Source organism: Hetaerina americana, unplaced genomic scaffold (assembly GCF_022747635.1).
Source record: "Hetaerina americana unplaced genomic scaffold, ioHetAmer1.1.p SCAF_119, whole genome shotgun sequence".
Taxonomy (NCBI): Eukaryota; Metazoa; Arthropoda; class Insecta; order Odonata; family Calopterygidae; genus Hetaerina; species Hetaerina americana.
The window spans coordinates 367,818-395,008 of record NW_027286281.1 but is presented as its reverse complement, the minus strand read 5'-3'; the positions used below and the strand labels follow the sequence as shown (position 1 = coordinate 395,008).

Genomic DNA, 27,191 nt, shown 5'->3' with positions numbered 1-27,191 from the left:
AACTTCCTCCTCTGATTCTCAACAAACACTGCCTTTGAAATACTGATTTGAAGTGAGGATGATTCTAAAATGATATCCCTTGAGTATGTATGTAGTGTGCTAATGCCTACCACCTAGTGGATGGAGCGATGTTTTGTTTAAACAAAAGGTCACTCCCACCAATGAAACCCTGATTTACTCGTGTACATACATTTCCAAAGGTTTTGCTCAACCCCAGTGCCACGGATAATCAGATGTCTTAGCGCACAATTTCTAGGACAGATGTACATAACTGAATCCCTTGAAAATGCTAACATTTCATACCTGAGTTTTTCAGGTGGTATGACCCCCCTTGATGCCACCACACTCCTAAATCCTCAGGTGGGGAAACCCAGGGTAGAGGGTTTCGAAGCTAGGATCCGACCTGTTAAAATGTGGGGGGTAAGGGAGTGAGAAGGTATTCTGTGGCATCCCAAAATGTTTGCAATTATTGTTTAATTTCAAACATTTTGTTTTAGCTGATTTTTAATTTTATACTAATAAAAACAAGTACATTATTAAAAGAGGAAGGATTTATTGCATGCAATGGATTACTTAAAATTAAAAAAGTGAACATTATTTCATGAGGGCTATGTTGAGCTTTTGAAATCTATCTTCTCACTTGATGAGGTCGATCAAATGTTTCAATAGAGGTGCGATTGGTTTCTAAGAAAATTAAGTTGTTTAATTAGATCAATCAAAGAGATGACCAATCAAACTTCACTATTGTTTATTACACTGCACCATCACCCTATCATTGGTTATTATTTTATGAGCAATAACTTCAAGATAAAATCATGACACTACCAAGCATGAATTGTGTTTTAAGATACAATGCCAAATTTTCTCTCAACGGCAAATGCGAAACTTAAAAAATGATGCTCAACATTTTTTCTTTGATTGGGTTAGGCCAGGCCAAAAGAGATGTTTGGCCTTACCTGCCCAAGGTGGACCAGGCCTCTAACTCAAGTTCAATAGAGCCTCTTGCAGAGGAATTACCTGAGCAACTTTCCCATTTTTCAGAGTTGAAAGGGACAACCTGATACAATTTGTGAACATATGCATTTCTGAAATCTTCATTCACAGATTTAAAAGGAGAGGCCTCGTTTGGAGATTACAGGGAATGTGAACTAAGGTTAAATACATCAGCTTCGGAATCAAGATAGGCATCGAACGACACTCACTCCAGTGAAAATCCCAAATTTTTAATATTTTCTCTGCCCCCTAGTTCATTGATTTCACAAATATTTGTGAGACACAAATATTTGTGAAATCACAAATATTTGTGAGACTAGGTACAAAATTCCCAGGAATTTCACATTTAAATTCAGCTATGGAGAGATTCCTTTTGAAATAGAAAATTTTAATTCAATTTCAGTTCTTTATAAAAGAAGGAGCTACTTTTTAATTTGGCTCTCTGCAATTTTTGTTTTCACTACTGCAATGTCCAGAAATCTATCCCCTAATGTTTGGAAATAATTTTCTTTTCAGTTTATAGCACAATGCTTTTTGGAACAAATTATTTAGCTTTCAGACTGAAACTGCACCTTTGACTCAATATAATTTGTTCATACCCTTGGTGGAAATACAAACTTAGCTATAAACAATTTGCACTGGTTGATTACTGAATTAATCTATACTGTGTTGCATCTGTGAGCCACGGTCATCCATAGGTAGAGCATTGGACTACTGACCAGAGGACCCAGGTTCGATTCCCGGGCAAGCCTCTCTGGGCACCTGCAGCTCCACCCAAGCTATGTAATTTTTCGGGTACTAGTTATTCCTGGGAAACCATAACCGGCACAGGATAGGAACTGGCCCCCCTACCCTGTTGTCTGAATTCCACACGCGGTCGGGCTTAGTACTGGGTGAACTCTATCATCACCTACCAAACCAACCTCAGGGTTGATTACTGTGTTATGGTATTACATCTGGTTTTGTGTTGCCACAGACTGAACATTCAAATAGGAGAGATTGCTGCTGTAGGTTGTGGTGGAGCAAGTGCTGTCCAATCTCTCAACCTTCACCATAGTCGGTGGCAGCTAGCAAAATAGATGCTTACTATACATCGGCTGTTCAGCTCCCATCAAAACACAGTCCATAGTTCACTTTTGTCCCCTACTTCCTTCGGCCACTACCACAAGCATAAAAACAAGATATGCCAGTAATACACAGTGTGGCAAAAGGGTATTAACAAAACAAAACCAGATTCAGGAACATCAAGATTATAATTGGTCTCGAAAACTAGGTCTCAATTTGCTTAACACATTTCGGCATGCAGTTCAAATGTAAACCAAGGATCTTCCCCAGTATTTTACAAATAAATATGCAATATAAAATTCATTTAACATATGCAAAAAGCAAGAGATCATCTGGAATAATTATCATAAATAAATGTGCAAATGGGTTCACAATACAATAGATTCACAATGCAATTGGCTGAGAGAAATGGGCTGATACCATGAAGCTAGGACCCACAGTACATATTTTGTAAACATTATCATTATATTTAAAGAATTCAGTATTCCTAATTGGCTGTATCAAGTAATTAAAGCAATTTCACACACTTAAACCAAGTCATCTTTTTGTGCCTCATTGGGAGCAAGGATCAGTCCAAAAAATACTTATGGAATGCTTCACATATTTTGTTTCATACTCACTTAATGTTTTTTAAAAAGTTTTCACACATTGTGTAACAAATTGGTGCAAATAAAATTTAATGAGAGTGGACCAAACAGCCAAGCAAAAGATGCGTTTCAAAGCATATAAACTGACTGTGGTTCATTTCAGGGCAGTTTACAATTCATACTTGGCCTTGCTTCCTCCCTTCCTTAGACAGATCATAAGACCTTTCCATTTCAACCTGGCGAACTCTTGTGTACGCGGTGCTACCACCCAATACAACTGCATTGGAGAGCCACCATAGGGCACTTCGCTGTGTTTCTTCTTCGAGCCACACAGTGGCAATCACAGTTTGAGCACACGCCTTGGCTGTTCCCGAGATGTTGTGCGTAAGTGGGGAGGTTACCTGGAAGACATGTGAGTAATGCCAAGTCATCAATTTTTTTCAATTTGGAATCACATGTTAATATTGTTGCCATAATGGAATGGACACACAAAACAGGAAAAAGGTATATTTTTTGTTGGTAAACTAAGAGTTACCAAAGAGAAAGAAAAAGTAGGTAAGGCATGAATTTATACATTTCAAGATTGTACGTACACAAAAGGGAAGGAAAAGCAATGCCCGGAAGTGAAATTTAGTGGGAAATAAATTCACTGTGATCATTTGTTCATTGGCTACAGCAGATAGATTAGGGGAATTTGAGACAGATCTTAGATTCATTGCCTCCAATCAAAGGACTTACTGGAATAATTTTCATCTCAGTGAAAGTACTTATCCAGATTAAGTACTCTAAATTCCAAAAATAGTATGATGCAGTAATTTTTAGCTTAAAATTGAAAATCCTTCAACAATGTGCAAATTTGCTGTTGAAATACTCTGGGGGCAAATTTGCAAAAAAAAACAATTAAAATTCTTTTGAGAGAATTTGGTCTTTTGTCATTGTATGAGAAACTTTACTACAAAATTATGACTCCACACATAACAGAAATTGGCTCTGCTAATTTCCCTTCAATAGCAGTAGTCTACTGGGTTAGGGTGGACTTTTGATTCACCCACATGTAACACATTATGATAATTTTGAGCATTGACTAATAAAACACAAAATATCCTTAAACCTTATACATCATATAACATCATACAGGGTATGGCAGTTAAATCCGGATAAACGAAACTTTTGTTTAAAAGCAAATGCATGAAAAAAAATACAAATGAAAATGAAAATCCTTTTACACACAAGTAGTGGTATCTGTTACGAGTAACATTACTCAATGCAACCCTCTTCAGCTGCAATGACCGCCTCCAATCTTGTCCTGAATCGATCGCACGCACTCTTTAAAACAGCGCTGTCCATATTCGTGAATGCTGCTACGATAGCGGTTTGTAGAGATGCAACATTAGGGTGCTTTGTCTTATTGGTAACTCTGCCAACTACGCTACAAACATAATAGTCGTGGGGGTTCAAGTCCGGGCTACTCGGGGGCCAGAACTCCTTTGACCAGAGCCTGCCAATGTCATCTGAGAGCCAGTTTTGGACTAAATGACTCATATGACCTGGTGCACCGTCCTGTTGGAAGACATATTGCCTCCCCAAGGCAACAGTTACCATCCACGGTTTCACGACATTCTTCGAAATTTGCAAATATGCAAAAATTTGCAAATGTCCTCTGAAATCAGCACCTGAGCATTTCCTAGAATGAGGTTTCCTCACTCGGTTTGCGAAACCTTCCCCAGACTTCTCCAAAGTATACTTCTCCAAAATATTGCAAACAGCTGATCTGGGGTACCCGAAGAATCAAACTATTTCACTGGGCGAACACCCAGCGTGAACACTTTTGATACTAGCGGCTCTTCCATTGTAGTCCGCACTTGTACGTAACATCTCGGCCATTTTGAGGTTACGACTGTTTACTAGATGTCTATAGCTTTCAAGAGCACCAATCGATACCTCAAATGGAACTATGATATGGCGGGAGATTCAAATTTAAATTTGTTCGGAGATAACCGGCACACTCCGTATAACTCATTCTTTAGTTTTTCATACTTTCAACTTCCCCTAAATTCACCCAAAAGCCTACTCTTGTCCTCTCTCTACCAACAACCTTTTCTCTTCCCCTTCTAACATGCCCAGAACTTCATTAATTTTCCTTTCTTTCTACTATTTTCTCCACCCTCCTCCACACCCACACCTCAAAAGTCAGCAATCTATACTTATATTCTTTCCTCAATGACCAATTTTCCAAGCCATGCAAAACTACACTACACTTATGAGATTTCACTAGTCCTTTCTTTAACCTTTTACTCAACATGCCTCTCATTAACTCCCAACTTTTCGTAAACATTTCCTCACCAACACAACTCTTCTCTTGATGCCCTCATTTACTCTGCCCACCCACCTCCAAAACACTTCCCCAATTCCTAAACGGTTCCACCTGTTATTATTTATGCCCCACAATTTTATGTTTATATTAGCCTTTCTACCAGAGAATCCCATTTCCTTGATTTTATTATGATTACTTCACATTCTATACCTATTATACTATTCTACAATGCACTAATAATGATTGTGACCCTTGGTTGACTGGATTGAAGAGTTCCACACATACCTTCACTCTAGCCATTTTATGCCTCTTCAACCAAAACCATTACATCTTTACTGAAAAGAGTAAGTCATAATGGTCATCCCTGCCTTTCCCCTCCTCCTAGCATTCCCCATCCCAACTCTCCATTTTCCGGCGCAATCTCCATTTACATTTTCAAGATAAGTGGTCCATCCCTCCAGTCTACTCCAATCTTCAGCAAAATGCTCATCTATTGAGCTCAGTTTGGTCTATCCAATGTCTGATTTAAAATTTTCTCAAGAAAATTACCCATGCAGTAGAAAATCATATACAGCGATGTTTAAGCTAGAAGTCATCAATTCCGCGAAAGAAAAAGGAAATCGCAAGGCTGCCAGGATTTATCCATCTTTTAAATCAAAGTTATGTTCTAGTTGGGATACGTGGATAATGTCTGGAATAAAAGACTATACTGAATTGGGAAGGATTAAAAGAGTGTCTCATGAAGAAATAAACAGGCAGATCCTGGGAAGTTGGCAGGGTGTCAGAGTGACTTGTGAAAAAAATGGATTTGAAAAAGCTTAAGGCAATATTTCAACGCCAAAGCTAGAAGATGAGGAAGAGTTAACTTCGGAGAGTGAACTCGGTGATGTGCCTGAAGAGGTAATAAATGCACTTAACTTATCAATTGTGAATGAGGTGATCTACCTCTCCTATCATATATTTATACGTATGTGTATATAATACGACGTACTCTACGTGTATGTGAAGTACTATGTATTAGAATAAACGACGTATAGAAATTATGTTTCTTCTTTTTCTCATGGATTTATGAGATGAAATAACTGTAACAGTAGCAGATCTGTATGAAATAGAATGTAATTAGAAACGCATGCTTCCAGACTAATTTATTTTTGCGTGACTCTTCTATAAATTATTGTGAACATAGATATGTAAATGTTTGGATTTTTTCAATTTCCATTACATAACAGGGATCATCATTTTTTCAATCATGTGAACATTTTTGTTAAATAACTCGTGCGTTATCCATGGGAAAATACGGTACATATTTTGCTAAGTATTCATATCAATTAGTAGCCTGTTATCCTTTAAAACTATTAACAAGATCACAATCCAATCCCAGTTGTTGAGCTGTTAATAAAATGTATGAAAAATTCTGGAATTTCTCTTGTGATACATTTTTGATTCTGAGATTTTAATTAACTGTGAAGAATAAATTACCTGTTCATTTGCCCATACCCTCAAAGAAACTACTCATTGTATGCAAATATTTAAAAATTTTGCTAATCCCTAAAAATGAGGACTCTGAAGTTGATTTCAGAACAAAATCTTGAGATTCTGGATGATCCTTTTGTCCAATGGGAGAGGCTTACATGCTGTCATTCTATATTCAGTCAATTTTCTCTCAATTCACTAGCTCAACATATGGTAACCATCTCCCAAATCCAATTCACTAACATGGCTATCTTAGGCTCTGCCCCTTTGCTATACATTAATCAGTCGCTATTGCATCAATAATGCCATTATATTTCTTTATATCTCAGCTCAAATAGGCCTCATATATCTACATTTCCTCACCCTATCTCCCACTTGATGTTTTTTTCAATTTTATTACGCTCAGGATTCTCCTAACATTTCAATTCTCTATTCTCACACTGATGTTCCTCTTATGTCTTTATTTGCTGTCGCCATTTACTCAGTAGTGCTAGCATTTATTGGGATGACAACCATGGCCCCCTCTTCTGAGCACAACAGTGGCCATGTTCTGTAGTCGCTATGATTCACTTTCACACTTGTTTTCACCATATTTTCTAGGGAGAAATAATTGTGGTGGTTTCCCGTTGCCTTCCTAAATAGTTTTTTTATTGGGACGCCATCACTCAATGGGGTCCCAACGGGGACCCTGGGGTCAGATGTTTTTGCAGCTACTTCACTGAGGAACAGACACTGCGTGGGCTACCTGCTGTCTGGCTCCTGACCTACGACCCACCTGGCATGGGTGACCCTACCAGGAGCAAACATCATCGCTCCCAGCAGCACAGCTCTAGGGCTCATATGAACATGCAAACTCTTCCATCAAATCAAGGTTATAAGGGTATGGGGTGGGTCCGCCCATTTTCCGGGGAAATAAATTACAGGGTGCGCTAACATAACTTCCTTTTTTCAATTTCAAAACGCTTTCAAAAAAGGAAGTTATGCTGCTGCACCCTGTGCAAGCGGTAATCTTACACCCAATACACTATTACTCAATTTTAGAGTTCACGAGATATATGTAAAAGAATGTAACAATAGAGAATCGGCGTGATTACCTTTATTTGTAGTGCAGTGACATATCCAATTGAGAAGCCGCACAAGCCACCACATGTCATCAATATCCAAAATTTAATGTCCCAAAGCCTCTCATAATTTAGCACCTCAAACAACTCATTATTGATCAACATTAGTGGAATGAAGATGATACTAGAATACAGGTTATTATAGTAGGATAGGAGCCATATGTGATTGTCCACAAAAGGCATAATCTTCTTCATGTATATGGAATATATTGATAGAGAGAGTGACCCCAAAACTCCAAATACTGTTCCCACTGCTGATAATGATCCTGCAAGAAAGACATGCATGTGAATGCTCATTTACAAGTGAAACGCCGTGCTTAGTCAAAGGCTCTACAATGCACACTGACCTCCAGCTGCACACTTACGAAGAAGCACCAAGTTGAGAGCATGCAGCAACATTTGTTGTAAGGTTTTTTGGAACAGTTTTCATAAAGATTCATATACAAAGAATTTATGCGCATCAGAAAAATTAAGAGCCATACATATATTCAAAGTTTATAAAATGAATTTGGACTTGGTGAGACACCCAAAATCTATGGATACCTTGGATCTAAATCCACTCCACTAAGTAATGCAACAAAGGGCATCATTGATGTATCTATACCCAATGATATTGCTGGAAGGGCACAAATACACAATTGGATATATTTTATAAACTTATTAATTCACTTAACAATTGAATCAAATTCACGATGGAAATAGGAAATAATTCCATCAACTTTCTCTACTCATCGATTCAATTCACGAAAGGTAAGCATTACCTCAATATTTATCGCAAACTCACCACCACTCACCAAATTATCCCAGCAGACTCATGCCACCCAATCCAACATAAGAGAGCAGCCTTTCATGCTTTGATAAACAGAATGATAAAATTCCCACTTAATGCAAAAAATATTAAAAAAGAATTGAACTTGATCAAATATATGGCCATGGTGACTGGATACAAACAAAAATTGTCAACCTCATTCTTAATAAAACCCATAATAGGTTAGCAGTACCTACGCAGCCATCCTTGGTCCTCATCAAAGATCCGAAAAAATAGTGGAGATTACCATTCTTAGGCAATATCTCACATACTGTTTCCTCATGCTTCACCAGATATAATTACTGAATTACCCCCTCGACCCTGAAAACACATTTGTTCAATGCTAAAGACTTCTCTCTTCCCACTCAAAAAAAGCGACATTTATTCCCCCCATTCTGATAATTGCCCTGTAAAATACATTGATAGAAGAGAACAAAGTGTCCGTATTCGAGTGAGTGAACACAAAAAAAGTTTAGAAAAGAATGTGTAATCCTTGTTTGCCGAGCACCTCCTGGGTAGCAACCTCCAGAGTGAATTTGTGGTGGGCATCCTCCACTCGGAAGACAACAGAAGAAGACTTGCTGCATTGGAGATGTTAGAGATCTTTCAATATTCCTTGAACAATGTTCAATTGGCTAATGAGCAAGTGCTTCCCTTCCATTCCCCGTATTCTCTCTTCCACTACAATACCCATGCCATTAAAAGCACATGATTCATACTATTAGATGTATGAGGAATTCATTTTTGTTTCCTTAACACACCACCCAATTTCTTAGACTTCTTTTTTCGCAGTTATTAAAATTCCCCTCCTTTCGTCTCCCTTCTCAGGAGAGAAATGTCATTGATGGTGATCATAGTGGAAACCTTTTTTAGATAACAATGTAATGTGAAGACTCAAGAGGACAACGCAGTACTTAGAAGGACAATGCAGCGTAAAAATCATGAGAAAAATGTAACATTTTTTTAAAAAGTGATGTGCAAAACCTTTTTTCCCTCGAAATCCCACTGCTCCATTTTCCTGCCCAATCTCAAAACACCTTCTTTCACCCCTCAATACGGCTGGCCCATGACCAAAGGTATACATATGGAAGCTAAAGTTCAAGACAGTACCCAATCATAATACTACGTGTTGAAACCCAGGTCATAAAACACAAAAAAAATTAGTTGACTTAACATAGCTGCTTTTTTCTTCCTGTAATGGATAAGTTCCACAAAATAATGCCTGAAACTATGATTGTTATCTTTTAATCTGTTTGAGCCTTTGTGTCCGCATAAAACTTCCTGAATAACCCACTTGAACCACTTTGCTGATGTCTTGTTCTATTGAATAGTTACAGCCGTTTAAGTGAAGGGGTGTCCACGGAGAGAGCAAGAGGAAAATCGAATCCCCAAAATGAGCTCTTTGAAGGAGCAGCATTGTTCTGTGATATTCTGCCTGAAACTCTGAATATCCTTCACAGAAACTTTTGAGTTCATTACCATGGATAATGATGAGGATGCTATGAAATGCACCATGTGTTATGAATGGTTTTCCCAGTTCAAAAAGGGGTGGCCATCAGAGGAAGACAAAAAGCATTCCAGAACCCCATCAAAGTCAACTGATAACCCACACATCAAGACAGTGAACAATCTCGTTCAATCAAATCGACATTTGACTGACCTAAGAGTGTGGTATCTCAATTAGTTCGTGCTATTAAATCCATACAGCAAAATTGAGGACGCATTGAGTTGCCACCAAATTTGTTCCTCGCCTGATGACAACAGGTTAGAAACAGCATTGAGTTCAAGTGTTTCGGGAACTGTTTGATTCAGCTGAGGAGGATGAGACCGTCTCGTCCAGGATCATGTCCTTCCCTCATGTCCATGTGATGAGTCTAGATGAGAGAGGATGGGTTTATTGAAATGACATCGAAACAAAAGTGCAATCCTCACAATGGATTGGCGGAACTTTGAAACAATGGAATGGATGGAATTGGAACCCTAAAAAGGCTTGAAAAGGTCGCTCAAATGTCAAGGTGATGTTGACTGTTTTTTTTCAGTTAAGAGGGTTAGGCATCACCAATATGGGCCTTGAGGCCCACACACACAGTCAACACTGAGGACTACCTAGGGGTTAGGAAACACCTAATAGAGAGAATCAGGCGAAAGCGGCCCTGGAGGAGTGGCGAGTGGTTTTGTCACCACGACAATGCGCAGGCTCATTCCAGGACTCATGAGTTTTTAGCCCAAAAAAAGAATGCTGTGCTTCCATAACCACCCTACTCACCAGACCCACGACTGTGAGTTTTTCCTGTTCCCTAAACTTTAAAGCCTGCTAAAAGGAAAAAGTTTTTCCATCATTCCAGACATAGAGAAAAATTCAACGGAGGAGCTTATGAGCATTCCAAGATTGTTTTAAAGTGAGGAAACACCATTGGGATTAGTGCATACATTGGTGAGGAGACTACTTTGAAGAGGACCCTGACCACTAATTTGTTCGCGAAGTATTTTTTTGCAATAATTAAGTTCAGGAAGTTTTTGAACAACCTCATAAATCCAATCAACTTTTCAACAAAACACAAATATTGAACATTTGGCTCATCAAAGAGAATGAATAAATCGTAGCGGTAAACAGTGTGTCTGCTGATGAATACCACGGGAAAAATATTTGCAATCCCCATTTTTGCAAATTTAATTACCTGCTACACTTTCTTGATCAACTCCAAGCCAAAAGCCAGATACTATAGCAGCACAGCATAAAACCGAAGCCCGTGAAGTATGTTGTCCTGAAAAAAATTAATTGCAAAACCAAATTAAAAATACACAACAACAAAGAAATTCTAATTGTAAAAGGAATTTAAGAACACACATTTCAAGTCCTCAGCTAGGTCAAAAAATGCATTTTTCAAAGTCTATGACTGAATAAAATTGTAATGGCTTTCTAAATGCATATCCAATGGCAAACTTATTTCAAATTAGCCAAATGCAAATGTAATGTGTTAGTATTGTTCCAGTCTACTTTACAAATTTCCTTGGAATACATTAACAACATTTGAATCTCATTTCACTGATTGAATTCATCCATTGCTGCCCTTTCAACCATTTTCAAATTCAACTTAAAATAAATGCTACTCAGTAATTTCTCATTTCCTTGAAATAAATACTTCTTAGTAAAGCTAACTGTGAACTTATCTTCACAACTGATATTTTTTGAGCCTTTTCAAAAGCATTTGCCAATTTGATGAAACTGTTGGAAGTATTTTACCCCTTGAAATATCTCAAGGCTGGAACCAAAGCCGCTATACGCTTGAGATACACGAGCACCATCTGATAAGCAACTCTGTGAGAGGGGTGTCTGATGATGGATGGGTGGTGACTGATGAACAAAGGGTCTTTACTAATCACCATCTATCCTCCCCTGCTTTTACAGGCATGCCATTTCCTTTGAGCTCACATTATTCACAGGTTTTAGCGGCTGGGTCAAAAAATTAAATCACAGCACTCAACCAGAATTCTAGTGAGCAGTTTGGCACCAAACCCCTTAGACTACCAGGACCCTAAATAAATCTTTTAAATTTATAAATCTTCAAACGTTCCCAACATCGATGAAAACATCAAATTTAGAGAAGTGAATGGTCATGGCCCCATCACAAAATTAAAATAAACTTTTTAGTATCATCACATTTGATTTAATAAATAACTGGGTACTAACAAGTTTTTATTTTAATTTGTGGCTATGTTTTGAAACCACAAAGTAATGCCTGGCAGGGTCATGGCCCTGTTTCTTTTAGCTGTTCTTTTAACATGCATTTGATGGATGTTGCAGTTGTCTCAGATATGCTTTCCTGTGGCTATGAGGGATCATACAATCACTATCCTTCTCACATCAAATGGTCACATTTATCTTTTGCCAAGGGTAAAAATTACTCAATTTTCGTCTACTCAAGCCATAATAATTGTTTCTAGGATTCTGGAAATATTTTTCTGTGCCCTAGAGGTTTAGGATACATAAAAGATTTTCAATTATGTTTTCCATGATGATAAAGTAGTTTCAGTCAATAATTTGGAACAAAAGGATAAGGCCTTGCTCTTCCTTTGTTCGAGATACTTATGACCAAACCAAAGCACACATCCTGCCACTAAACACTATTTCTAAGGCCTCATTCCCATTTGTTTCTAACAGTTCTGTCAAATGGAGACATGGTGCTTGAAATACTTCATACAGCTTGGTTGATGCTGGAAGTACAAGAGGGAAAAACTCCCGAATATGAACCCAAACCTCCAGGTCCACATCCAAATACACAAATGACGACCACACTCTCTCTACAATACTTCTCATCACAACTTTTGCTCAGTACACTTAAGCTATGATGACTAACTCGATAACACCAAAGTGGTGCAAGGCTGCATGCATGTACATATGTATTTGCTAGTATGCATCTATTTCTGATGTACTCATGGCCTTTACAATAGTACATCTCCCCCATACTAATATATCAAGTAAAGAAGTCAATGCAGAGTAATTTTTAAGGACACAACAATGAGTTCCAAATACATTCATGAAACTATTCAGCTAAAATACAGTAAGGAGAAGAGACACGACAACACATGCCCGCAATTTTGTTCAATTCTGTTCATTCCGCAAGGTGTTCAATTATGCATTTGATCGACTCAGTTATCCAATGAATTTTTATTTGAGAGAGATTAACAGAAAAAGTATACGTACTTCCTGTCAACTATATATAATTTTCATGTTGTTTCAAAATGATTTAAGTGTGAGTAAATGCCTAGTCATTGCCCTGAAGGCAAAATACCATCAGGGCATAAAAATTAAGTAGTCAGAAAGGAATACAATGTTACCTAAAACTGCATATGAAAAAACAACGTTGAAAACAGTTGTGAGAGACCTCCCAATGTAGTAGAATGCAACACCAACATGTTTCAGGCACAAATTATTGAAAGCTATCATTCCGGTAAATAGCAATGAGAGAGGGAGAATCTGAAAGCCAAAAAACTTAATTATTTACAATTCAAGGAAAGATATAAACTTGCCACAGTGAAGTCCTTCAGCTATTTATAATAATTCAATTCAAATGCCTCCAATCATTTTTAGATGAAAGGGTTACATATAATTTCAGTGATGCAGATTAAATTCAGGTACCTACACTTACTAGTAACATTTACCATACATAATTTTAACTATAATATTTATTCTAATATTATTTAAGCCCACACTTCTCAACACTAAAACTATCACAGTACGGTTAATTTTGTTGCATTGCCAAGAATGTTGACAACTTTCTTCTATTTGATAATCAATTGCAGTGAGCATGCATTCATCATGTGTTTTGCCAATTTTTTGCCCCACTAAAATGTAGAGACAGCCCTTCACCTACACTATATTCCACCTAACAACTCAACAAATATACAGCTGCACACATTCTCAACTTGCATGTTACGTAAAAATATTATTCCACTTCGGCAGATCTATCATTATACCAAGTTTCTGCCATAATGATATTGCGTGAATATTTAACCATCAATAACTGCTCACTATGCCTACATTGTACCCTAAAAACCACTAGAAACACATGGTAGATGGGGATAGTGGACAATAGGGAAATGAAATATATCCTTAGAATTAATCAAATGTTTCAAAACACTGATTTCTTTAATAGCTGGCTGTCCAAGAAGGAAATAACGGAGTATATAGCTATCGATACCAGAAACACGAAGAAAGCAAGTCGTTAATATAATGTGGAGATAAAATAAATATCAAAGAGAGCTTTTATTATTAGACTATCAGTAGAGTGAATTTCCACAACAGACCCATGGCCTGGCGTTCGATTCTATGGAATAGTCGCGCAACTCTGCCTGCACATTCTCTATTGCGATTTATGTCCATATTTATTCTCAAATAAATTCCAAGAATCATCATTTCAATACTTGAAGGAAATATGATATACGCGCAATAAAATAAACAAACACGTGAATATAAAAACATTGAGACACAAGGACCCCCGCAATGTAGCATCCACCGTCTATGATGAAGTCCTAACCGAAATAAAAAATATCTCCTCCTACTCGAGCTCCACAAAAATAGCCGAAACCTAGTAAAGGTGAAATAATGTATTCAGCAATATGATAATCAACGAGTAGTTTAAAATTTTAACTGGGTAGTTCCTTCGACATTTGATAAAATGACGAAACGGATACATTTGCAATTCTTGCGATTGCTTTTTACACTAACCGTGAATAATTTTACAGAAAAAAATTACCTTTCGAACAACATCCCATTTAAGAGGTGATCCATCGGGGAAAGATATGATACTAGGACATATTTTTGACACTTTGCTCATTGCGAAGCATATTAAAGACGACACCAAACACTGGTACCACGTAACAAATAAAGGTGCTTCTAAATTAACAACATTCTTACTCAGAAGAGCTTTGTTTACGAAAACAGTCGTTATGGACACGGCCCTGAAAAAACAATAACAATTATGTACATCCGGCAGATATTTCCAAAACATTATTACGAAAAATATACATACCAGTACAATGCGACAACACCGGCTATTTGTGTGTATTTAGACAGTAAAGATTGACGAAACATTATGCCAGTAATATCAGCAATTCCTTATCTCGGCAAACTGTTTCGTACTGTCGTGGCAAATTAAAGGTTTATTCACATTTTCGGCGTTGCGGCAGAATTCCCCTAGGTGTTACACCAGTCGCACAAAGATAAAAACTCCAAACACGTATCGTTCGAGGGCATTATAGCAGCGAGCTTTCAGTCGCATATGAAGTTATACATTGCGTGTGGGACACGGCAAATACGATATTAAGAACAGCGAATATACACTTACCAGAACATTGGGTGCTCACTTCTAGTTCTTTCAATGGCCGTTCCGAAATAATAGAACGTTGATTTCGCATCGAAAAACTTACTGGGCAATGCCATATTAGCAAGACTTAATATTAAATAAATAGTCCGCCTAGCTTTCATAAAGGTTGAGGGTGACGTCAAGTAGGCGTCTCATTTGCAATGGAAGTGGGTATAACTAAGGCTAAAAGCAGATTTTACCCCTCTCACGACCCCGTTGTTGTTCTAGTTCTTCACTCCATTTTAAGTGGTTTGCATAGTTGAAGAGATGTGCGAATTCTTTTGAATGGAAATACATGTATTTCATGTAAACAACTATTGCATACATAATTGCAGCAAAATCTGACAATTGAAATTAGATGTCCATACACATCTTATTTGAAAAAAATAATCACCCACAGAAAAATTTAACTATTTTTCATCCCAGCTTTAACTGATAATTCCCCTCCCAACTTTCATTCCTACCTCCAGTTCTTCCCATGCGTCATTAATTATTTCCTCCACATATATGTTGAACGGCACTGGGGATAATGGGCAACCCTGCCTTACACCTCTTTCTAACACAGCCCATCCGGACTATCTGTCCCCCACTCGCACCTGAGCAGTTTGAGACATGTACAGGTTGTGGATTAGCCTCCTGTCCCTCCAATCTATTCCTATTTTGTGCAATATACTCATTATATTTTCCCAATCCACTCTATCAAATGCTTTTTCGAAATCTGTGAAGCAGGCAAATGCGCCCTGATTGAATTCTATATTTCTCTCGATTAGTGATCTCATTACTGCAATGGCATCACGTGTACCTCTCCCCTTCCTAAACCCAAACTGATCATCCCCTAAGTAATCATTTGCCCTACTCTCCATACTTTTGTTGATGATCCTGAGAACAACTTTAGCTGCGTGGAATATCAAACTTGTTTTTCTGTAGTCCTCACATGACGTAGCCTCTACCTTTTTCGGAATAGGAACTAACACTGATCTCACAAAGCCTTCTGGCCAGATTCCTTCCTCATAGCTACTACAAATCAGTCCATATAGTCTCTTCCCACCACATTTTCCTAAGCCTTTCAGTAGTTCCACAGGAGTGTTGTCTACCCCCACGGCCTTATTTGATTTCATCACCCTCAATGCCCTTTCTATTTTATTGTCGAGTATGCCTGGATGTAAGCTATCTTCTTCTATGTCATGTTCCATTTCTGTCTTACCTTGTTGGTCTAAGTTCTTTACTATACAGTTCTTCTTTTTATTCCGTCCATCTCTCTTGGATCTTTTCTGTTCCAACTATTATCTTACCCGACATCTTTCTAACTGTTAACGCATTTCTTCCCTTCTTACTCGCCATTAGTTATTCAACCTTCTTGTACAGCACACCAATTTCACCCTTCCTCTGTAAATCTCTATGTCCTCGCTCTGCGTTTTCCACCATGCTTCGTTTGCTTTATTTGATACCCATCTCAATTTATTATTTAACCCTTTATACTTCATGTTGCCCAACTCTGTGTTAGCATTCTTCTACTTGCTTCTCATATCTATCTTTCTAGTAATCCCATCCATTATCCAAAGTTTCCTTTTCCCATCGACAGTTCCTATAGGCGCTTTTGCGTCTTTCAATATCCATTTTTTGGTATATTTTCATTTTTCCTCAATAGTACTCAGCTCATTTCCCTCATTCATAATTTTCTCTAGAGCCAGATGATACTCCTGCCGTTTCAATTCAGTTAATGCTTCAACATTTCATTTCCTAGACTAACTCCCTTCTTTATCTTTTTGAGTCGGACGCTATACTTCAGGAGTACTGAATTGTGATCAGAGTCCACATTGGCTCCCGGGAAACTGTGTGGATTGATTATCTGTTCCTAGCCATCAGATATCTTTCTGAGACACCTGGCATTTTCCATGTATTCCAATGCCTTTTGTGGTGTCTAAACAAAGTGTTGTTGATGACTAACCCCTGTCTCGTACATAACTAAATTGCTTTCTGCAGGCAGTCATTCCTTGTACCTATACTATAGTCCCCCACCTAATCACCATCTCTTCCCTTGCCAATTCTCGCATTCCAATCCCCCACACTTATCAGATGTTTCCCTGCAGGAAAACGCGTGACTATGTCTTCTAACTGATTGTATAACCTATCGGCTTCTTCCTCCCTATGATTGGTGGCATCTATGCCTGAACAATGACTGAGTTTGTCGGTTCTCATTTTATCTCTACTGGTAATATTCTCTCTGTTGCTTTCTCTATGTTGACTACACTTCTTCCTAACTTTTTATTCAATATTAAGGCAACCCTTAGCTGACTCTTGTCCCCTCGACTGTATATTACTGTATGACTATAGCTCCAGTAATACCCACTACCCTTCCATCTCACCTTGCATAGACCTAAAATATCTATGTATATTTCCTCTTTCAATCTCTCGCTTAATACTCTCTAATTTTCCCTTCCTTAACATTGTCTTAACATTCTACATTCCTATTCTAACTAAATTGGTTTTTTTCTTTTGCTTCTCCTGCCCTGTTGCTGTCGGTTTTCTTTTACATGGGTTTCGAGAGATGACGACTGTGGAAGCCTTGCCACTCGCACTGCCGGGCATATCACACAGTCGATTGGGCCAAGTCCAGGCCGTGGTTGCCAGAACTCTTATCATATTCATACTGACCATCATTATATTTTTGGGAATGATAATTGAGGTGGTTTCCCTTTGCCTTCCTCAATAGTGTTTTTCATGTGACACCATCACTCAATGGCTGCCATGTTGGGGTAGGATGCCTTTGCAGCCGCCTCACTGAGGAACAGATGCTGCATGGGCTACCTGTTGTCTGGCTCCTAACCTATGACCTACCTGACATGAGTGACCCTACCAGGAGCAATTATCATTGCCACTGCCAGCACAGCCCTAGGAGTCATCGGAATGCACAAGCCCTACCACCACTTCAAGGATATAGTCCATGGTAGCCCAAGTGCCATCCTGTTGAAATTTTCATACCTCTCCTTCTCCACAAAGTTGTCAATAAATCCTTAATAGAATCTCTCAAACCTAAAAATAACCTCTCCATGAACGAACGTCATGCCCTAAAAACCCTAAAGTCCAAACCCAAATTGTAGTCACCACTGTCGATAAAGGCTCCTCAGTGGTAAATCTAAACACCAATGATTACATTTGCAAAGTCCTCTGTCACCTCAATGCTACATCTACCAATACCACTCTCACTAACAACCCTGACACCTATTTTCCAAACAGAAATTTGAGCTTTCCTCTTCCAATTTTGACCAGAGGAAGGCCATACCTCCCAAGACATATCCCTACTTTTACCCTGAAATCCCAGAACATCCCAGGTTTATCTTCTCCCAAAAATACACAAACCTAACATCCCCTGTCACCCTATAGTTTCCAGTTTTAACTCTCCCACCAAAAGAACCTCCGCATTCCTTGATCACTGCCTACAGCCTCTTGTACTCTCCTTGCCCATCTTTACAAAACACATATCAATTCCTCCACTATCTCCATTCCCTCCACCTCCTTAAGGCTACCGTCGACATTACTTCCCTCTATACCTCTATTCCGCATGCAGAAGGCTTATCCTCTCTCCGACATTATCTTTCTCTATGCCCCCCCATCCCAGTACCCTTTGACTGAATTTATCCTCAATCTAGCCCCTTTCGTCCTGACAAAAAACTCATTTTCATTCCAAAATTGTTTCTATTTTCAAACCAAAGGCACAGCGATGGGAACGAGGATGGCGCCATCGTATGCCAATCTCTTCATGGGCCACCTTGAAGAGACTTTCCTTTCACTGCAACCCCTCCTACCTCTTTTCTGGGTATGCTACATAGGCGAAATTTTTATTTTCTGGACACACGGCTCTAAGTCCCTCAAAAATTTCTTATTGGCCTTAACTTCTTCTAAAACAGTTAAATTCTCTTCTACCATTTCAAACTCTACCATAACTTTTCTTGACACAGACATATAAATTCACAATAATGTATTCACCATCGCAGTACATATCAAAACCATCGGCAATATCTACACTTTACTGGTGTGAGAAGGGTAACAGCTGTTACCCTTCTCAAACCTTGATTCCTTTTTCTCAAACGCTTGATTCCTGACTCTCTCTCAATCTGCAAACACTGGATTTGCAACACCCCAGCCACCATCAGCAAATACCTCCACAATATACACTCCACAAACGCGGCTATCCAGAAAAGCTCCTACAGAATAAAATCCACCGCTCCACCCGACCTCACACAACACAGAAAAACAACCCCACATCTGATTCACTACTTAACCTTTTCATCACCCTTTTCCCTGGATCCCACAGACTAAAAACCTTTCTTAAAGCACTGTTTCCTATTTTACATGGCAATGACACTACCTCATCCTTTCTGCCCCAACATGCAGATGACCCACCAATCTCAAAAACCGTCTGAGATCCACCAACCCTTTGAGGCCCCTCCTGACAATTTTCCTCTGCTTGCAACTCCTCTGATGAAAAGTATGCCTGCTTTTCACATCTGCTTCATTCTCCCCACATCCCCTAATTGCCTCCTTACTCTTTTCTCTTCTTATCCCGTCTTATCACACAAATCCCTACAACCTTTCCTTAGACAAGTGTTTCCGCCTAACCATCCTAGAATCCTTACCTGATACAGCCACCAATATAGAGGTGAGAACTTGCGAATCTGCATTTATACTAGCTTTCCAATCTTTTAAAATCCCCTCCCTTAATGGCCATCTTTAATTACCTTCCCAGCATACCCTGCCCTTCCAGACTCCATAGTTCCTGACCGAGTCCTTGGAGACTGACCTGAAGAAGGCTGAAAGCTCAAGCAATCTAAAATGTGAGGGTCCTTTAAAGTGTTGTCTATTACATTTTGTATTCTATTGTGCTGTCCAAATTTTATCATATGCATAAATACATATGTCTTTACAAACACTCAAACACTTTATTTTGCACATAGGTCATTTTTTATCATGAACAAATTCAGACATATTTTAATACTTTCTCTCAGAAATTTTTTTATTTGTCATTTAAACTGTGTCACATCCCTTATGTCTGGTAATTTATTACACATGTTTACTCCCATTGACTTTGGCCCTAGGCTTGCAGCTTTGGCTCCATTATATTTGATATGTGTGAATGTGGTAGTGAGAATTTGCATGAAAGTCCGACCGACGTTGCTTCATGTATGTTACTGTGAAAAGGAAGTGTATGGATGGGAAGGAGAGGAGCCCAATATCTTGGATCGGCAAATTAAATTGGAGGTTTAGATGCAATTATGCAAATAGCCTTCTTTTGCAGCTTAAATATGACTTGAGAGAAAAGAGATAAACCCCATATAATGACAACACATGTAATATTGAAGTAGACTAAAGGCCATAGTTAAGCATTAGTAGTACATCTTTGCTCACCGTTTTCTTCAAAGTTCTAAGGATGGAACATGCTGAACTTAATTTTCCTGAAAGGCAGTTTATATGGGTTGACCATGTCAAGTTTGAGTCCCAATGATGTCAAGAAACTCTGTGAATGTAATAAATTCAATATTTTTGGCTATTTGCTGTTATTGGAGGAATGGGTTTGGATGGGCCGAGAGAGAGATATATATTGCCTGAGATTTTTAATTGTTCAGTTTCTGAGTATTTTTTTGCACCAATATCCTTCCAGTGGTACTCCTGCTGCAATCTTTGAAGTTAATTCATTCATGGGGTTTGCAGAAACTAATTAATTGGTATCATCATGATTTAAAATTGCATTAATCCCTCTTATTCTCATTGAAACTGAATGCAGATCATTAATATTATTTAAGAAAAGTACTGGTCCATTATCAAGATTATTCTCAAGATCTTTTCAATATAACTGGATCAACTGCATGGTACCCCTTTTATTTCATGACACTACAATGTTTTTTTTGGCAAGAATGCAATGATCTATTTAGTCAAAAGCTTTGGTTGAATCTAAGAAAGGGTCAGTTACATCCTCCTTTATATTCAGAGAGGTTAAAATGAAGTTTATGGCCTCACATGTGGCTGAAATGGTGGACATGTTTTCTCAAGAACCCGTGTTGAATACTTGATAATAAATAATAATTTTTAATGATGAGGTATGTTAGCCTACTTAGAAATATTTTCTGGAATATTTTAGCGAACACTGACTTTATAGCAGTAGGGTGATAGTTATTAGGGTATTTTTTGCTTCTTTTGCTTTCATAAATAGGAATAACTCTCGAATAACAAGTTACATCAGACGATTACTATGAAATATATGGATCGCACCCCACCAAACAAGATATGTTTTACTGACAGAACTAACAATTGATATTGATTCACAGTATATAATCAGAATCTCGACGGGATATTTGAACACATTATTATTTTTATTATTTTAGAATTACGTTGCAAATAGGCGATTTTCCTGGTGGCAACGGTCAAGTTTGGTCAAAGATAACTCTTACGACGAAAATTACATACATACACGCACCATAAAAACAGATAAGAGAAAATATTTTTCCATACAATGACACTTACACATCACATACACACAAACTTCCACATCACATAGAAACAATATTTTAATAACTACAATGAAGTTTATTACCCAGTGGCTGCTTTACATTCGATTATTGATCTTTAGGTCACATATATATATATACACATGGCATAAATCTCGTCAGAATACAACGATAGGCATAAAATATATCATTAGGAGTTTATCCATCAAAGTTAGACCAGCACCATCCGTGCTTTCAAAATATCAACCATTTGTCCATTGGTCAAATCACCAAACGATGCCCTGCCTTGATTGGTCAATTAAAAGAGAGAGAAGCTTTGTGTTAATTTCAGATACAATGTTTAGACATTATAAAAACAAAATAGGTACATTAAAACATATTAAGTATTTAAATATAATTTTTAAATGAGTATCTTTGTTAATAACGATAATCTGTTAACAGTTACATTTACTGTCGTTTATATCGCTGTACTCGTACAGAACCTACGACTTTTCTGTTCCCTCTTAATAGTGTGTAGTACTTCCTTTTGGAGTGCCTCATCTTTTCGTATGAGTTTAGTCGGGTTATATTATTTTCAATTGTCATAAGGGTTTGTGGTGTTGCCTTAAACAGGCTCTTAGCGGAACTGATAGCGATGTGGATATTTTAGGTAAAAATGTGATTCATACGAGTAACTAGCGTGTGTTTGCAGAAATTCGTGTTGGCGATTAATGAAAAAGTATTCATCTATTGCTCCCAATGGCGAGACCACTGGTTCCAAGTCAACAGAAGTTGGCTGAGAAGCTGTCCCTTAACAATGACAGGGGTATTGGAATGTTGACAAGGATATATAATATTAAAAAGGTAAGAATTCAGCCTGGAATTCAATTTGCGAACCGTTTTCTGGCAATTAATTTATCCTTCATGTCTAGGCTTGCGGAGATGCGAAGTCTAAACCAGGATTTCTGTCCGACAAAAACCTCGAATCTTCAATCAAATATATTGTAAGAAGATTTCCCAACATTGACATTAAAGGAGTAAGTGAGCATAATAATCTTACAATAGCTGTTTCTTTGAAATTGGCGTTTTCCTAAGACAATGCGACCTTTTGTATACATTTTTAGGGTTCAATATTTTGTCGGAATTAGTATGTTTAGCAAATATAGTCGCAATAATAATTGAAGTGGTTTGTAACATAAGAATATGTTTTTCTGAGGTAATCTTTTACAATGACAACTTGTTCATTACATGTATTTTGAATTTTAGCTTCAAGCTATTACAAATATCAAGAATGAGATCATTAAGTCCCTCTCACTCTACTACTACACTTTCGTTGACTTGATGGAATTTAAGGACAATGTATGTGAGCTCCTGACTACAATGGATGCATGTCAAGTTCATCTGGATATTGTAAGTATTTGTAAACACAGCCAATATCTTTAAAAAGAGACTGCGATCCTTCCTTTTTTCGGAATTATTCAATGACTTAAAAGACTTTGTCCCACCAGATTTTAATTGAACTCTATGTTGTAAACTATGGCTTTCTGGATGGAAACTATAGCCTACTTATTAAATATTGTTATTATTATTAATACAGTTTTAGACTACCCTTTATTCGATTACGTGCCCTAATAATTATTTTACTTTGCAGACGCTGAATTTCGATCTCACCAAGTCATATTTGGATCTGGTTACCACATACGTCACATTAATGATATTGCTCTCTAGAGTGGAAGATAGAAAAGCTGTTCTTGGATTGTTCAATGCTGCTTATGAGATGGCTCACAGTCAAAGGTCGGTCAAGTTGCCGAGGATAATGTGCAGCAAGCCTGCATATTATGATAGTATGCTAGTATTTTGAGGGTCATGTCGACATTTTGCAATCAAAGTCTTGTTCAATAATTTTATTACAAAAACTGGTGTCTCGCACGGAATATCAATGCACTTTTGACAAAGAAGTATTGCTTGTTTTATTGTTCATATCATATTTACTTTACCTTAATTCGTATCTTTATCTTATCCGTCCTTTGTGTTGAGAATCTCATTAACTTGGTTTTTTATGATCACATATCATCCCATACCAATCACACAGGTTCAGCAATGACCTAAGTAAGAATTAATCCTTTGACTGACTGTCTAACTAACACTTGATCCCATTTCCCCCCGCTTATTTATGGAAATGAGCAGGTAATAATGGACAACCCTTTCTTACTCCCTTGCCCAGTGCTGCCTGTGCTGGCTTAACATTTTCTATCAGAACGTCTGTCGATCTTTATAGACATTTCTAGATTTTTATATACCTTTATAGACCGTTATAGACTTTCTCAGACCTTAATAGATACCAGATCAGTTGTCTTAACTATCCAGTCTACTCCTATCATCTTGAAAATGTTCATTAATTGAGCTCATTGCTTCTGAAATGCTTCCTCAATATTTACTAGATATATGTATTCATCCTGGTTGTATTATATATTCCTTTCAATTGGTGACCTCATTATTGCTATGGCATCACTTGTTGCCCTCCCCTTCCAAAGTGATCCTTGAGCAAGTACTCATTTACTCTTTTCTCCCTTCGTTTGTTATTCATCCTTAGTTATACCTTTGCCTTATGACAGACAAACTTCCAGTCCTCACGCAATGCTGCATATCCCTTTTTTGGGTATGTATTATATATATGTTATATTGGTTTAAAAAAACTTCTTATCAAATTCATCTCTCATAAATGCTGAAAATGTTGTATCATATTAAATTTTCTTTTGTCATTTTCAAAAATTCTTCAGGGATGTTATCTGTTCCCTGTGTTCTCCAATTTCATTTTCTTAAATGTTTTCTCTATCCTTCAGTTAAGTATCCATGGTTGTATGCTATCATAATCTATCCTCTATCAGAATTCCATCCTATATGTTTTCTTTCCCATTGAATTACATGAATACAAAATGAGAAGGCATTTCATATCTTTCCTTGACAACTGGAATATATCTGTAATACGATAGCACAACATTTTAATGTGCAAAATAACTCGCAAAAAATTTCACTCTGGTGAAATTAGCCCATTTAAAAAAATGCACTTTGGTGAAAAATCTTAGAGAAATTTAGACCAAGTTGATATCACCCATCCTGATGTAATATAACAGGAAACATTTCCCGACTCGCCAGAAACATTCTTGAATACTGTGCTTGGGGATTGAGATGTTGCGATGGCTAATGTACAGGCTTCCCACTGTGAGTTCCCAGGTTCGAATCCCGGTGGCAGCAGATTTTTTTCAGTGGTATCCCAATCCCTACTTGAGGTGCTTTGTGGAGAGCACTTTGAGTGAGTACGCCGTCCATCAGATGGGACGTTAAGCTGCGGACCCCTTGGCACCTTTCGTTAAGAGTAGGCTAATGCCGATGCCAGGTTTCTCTCCACCCTTCCACTCCTGTCCAGCCCTAATGGCCATGTACTAATTCACCTCTCAAAATTATCCTGAAAGAGGAGACCTTGCTCACAGTTCATTGCAATGTTTGCACAGCAACGCTTGTTAGTCTGAAGATTGAAATCAACTGAAATCTTTCTGAATTTCTAATATAATAGTGACTATAATTGAAAAGAGCTGACATGGGATAACTGGAAAACAATGGTGTGGGAAGACAAAAGAGAAGTGTACATGCTCTCAAATATTCATTAAACACCAATGGAAGGAAGCTCCTGTGATGACCATGGGGAAACATTGTACAGGATTATAACTGCTATGTGGGATATGTGGACATTAAATACCGGGTGGCAAATTCCATCAGCTGTCGTACTTGTAAATACACCAAAAATCTGTTTCCACCTAAATTTTGTGTTGTGTGTCTAAGTATAGTAAATGGTTGGATACTTCCATCTTCATGTGATGCCAATTTAATGCATAGTCAATTCCAAATTGCCCTAATTAGAAACCTTTTGGAATATGGCTCATCTGCAAGTTGAAGTGGGGTGGCCATGCAAGGACATCTGGACAGTAGTGTGATGCATCTGGTGCATTGAGAAGTGAAGGACCACTCGCACTGGGCAGTGAAAGGAAAACGCATTGTTGTGTGTGTTCATCAAGGGGATTGACTCTAGAAAACAATTCGAGTGAGGTGAATGAGACGTGTCTTATTTTTATTGATTCATTATCATCCCATGAATGTCTATGCTACAGGGGTAAAAGCTGAAATATTTGCGCATGTAACCTTAGTACAGTTAGTTAGTTTACCTTAGGGAAATGAAATGACAGACAAAACCTTCAAAAATGAAGTCTTATCCTCCAAAATATGGAATCAGAGACCATCTAATTGCTGCCACCCAGAGATGTCTAAAGTTTGTGATACTTGGTACATTTATGGCATAATTGAAAGAAGGAAAGGTGTATTTTTGTGCCAGCATTTTCCTTTTAACGCTGACATTTTTTTCTCTCTTTGCAGTGATCAAAGCTTTCCTCGCCTCGGGCAAATGATTATGGATTATGACCCTCCAATCAAGAAACTCTCTGAAGAATTTGTTCCTCACAATAAACTCCTTCAGTCGGCTCTAAATTCTTTGTGGCCAGTTTATTCGAGTCGTAACCTTTCTGCAGAAAAATGGAGGTAAGGGTAATTTTCGCCAATGAGTTGACTGAGGAAATCTCCGAGTCTCTCCAAAATTTGTACCAAGTTTTTTCTATCCCCTGGATTCCATTAAGTATTTTTCTCATGTGTGGATTAAATATTTTATTAAAATGAGAATAATGGTTATGATAAGTCATGTAGTTAAAACTTAGAAGTTATTTTAACCTTCAATGCTGTCCGATGTGATATTGGAATCGGAGGAATCTGCATGATTTTGCCATGCATATAATAATCATGTTCAGAGTTATTACTTTGTAATTGTATTGTTTATATTCCAAGTCTCACTTGAATTGACGTCCTATCACTTACACTTCTAGTAGAAGGCTTAAGATTGATTATAATTATATTCCTTATTTTCGTCAAATCAACTCTTACAATAATTTAGTTACTTATCATTGAAAAGAGGGGTGTAATAGTCCAGGGGAGAGCATTGGACCACTGACCAGATGGCCCAGATTCAATTCCCTGGGGCACGCCTCCGGGCACCTTCAACTTCACCCAAGCTATGTCATTTTTTGGTTACCAGATATTCCTGGGAAACCATAGCTGGAACCGGGAAAAGAACTGCCCCCCCCCCACCCACACTGATGTGACTTTTGCATGCCATTCGGCTTAGTACTGTGTGAGCTCCACATGTACGAAGCAAACCAAAATTCTGATTGAAAATTGTGGTTTGGTGTCAGACAAGACAGAGAAGCAACTTTATCAATCTCTCTTCTATACTCTTTGATTATCCCTACTTCATGTATCATCTTATGTGCTTATCTGAAAGCCGTATGGAAATCAAAGACCACTTATGTGATCTCAGTTGATCATGTATCAATGATAATGGAGACCCCTCAATTCATAGTGAATAACTATGTACTATTCC

At 37.9% G+C, this 27,191-nt stretch overlaps 2 protein-coding genes across 4 annotated transcripts in view; one reads left to right on the top strand and one right to left on the bottom strand.

Moving 5' to 3' along the window:
- nac (GDP-fucose transporter nac) lies at positions 1-15,171 on the bottom strand. The gene is made up of 6 exons (XM_071582551.1): positions 14,895-15,171; positions 14,619-14,823; positions 13,201-13,339; positions 11,040-11,126; positions 7,527-7,819; positions 1-3,046 (listed from the first exon to the last, which is right to left on the bottom strand). The coding sequence occupies exons 1-6, from the start codon at positions 14,954-14,956 to the stop codon at positions 2,822-2,824; spliced, it is 1,011 nt and encodes a 336-aa protein (XP_071438652.1). The 5' UTR covers positions 14,957-15,171; the 3' UTR covers positions 1-2,821.
- Positions 15,172-22,293: 7,122 nt separating this feature from the next.
- The window catches only part of Hem (Nck associated protein 1 Hem), a 46,300-nt gene continuing 41,402 nt past the window's right edge, over positions 22,294-27,191 (top strand). For all 3 annotated transcript variants that reach the window (XM_071582550.1, XM_071582549.1, XM_071582548.1), the window contains exons 1-5: positions 22,294-22,573; positions 22,642-22,746; positions 22,976-23,119; positions 23,361-23,503; positions 26,138-26,299. In XM_071582550.1, coding sequence (XP_071438651.1) covers positions 22,469-22,573; positions 22,642-22,746; positions 22,976-23,119; positions 23,361-23,503; positions 26,138-26,299 — 659 coding nt within the window. In that variant the 5' untranslated portion in view covers positions 22,294-22,468. The remainder of the gene's footprint in view (positions 22,574-22,641; positions 22,747-22,975; positions 23,120-23,360; positions 23,504-26,137; positions 26,300-27,191) is intronic.

Coding starts and splice junctions, on each gene's coding strand:
- nac (XM_071582551.1), bottom strand. CDS start 14,956: ATGTTTCGTCAATCTTTACTGTCTAAATACACACAAATAGCCGGTGTT. Junction 7,820..11,039: donor TGATCAAGAAAGTGTAGCAG/GTAATTAAATTT, acceptor TCTTTCTTGCAG/GATCATTATCAGCAGTGGGA. Junction 3,047..7,526: donor TCACTGCACTACAAATAAAG/GTAATCACGCCG, acceptor CATGTCTTCCAG/GTAACCTCCCCACTTACGCA.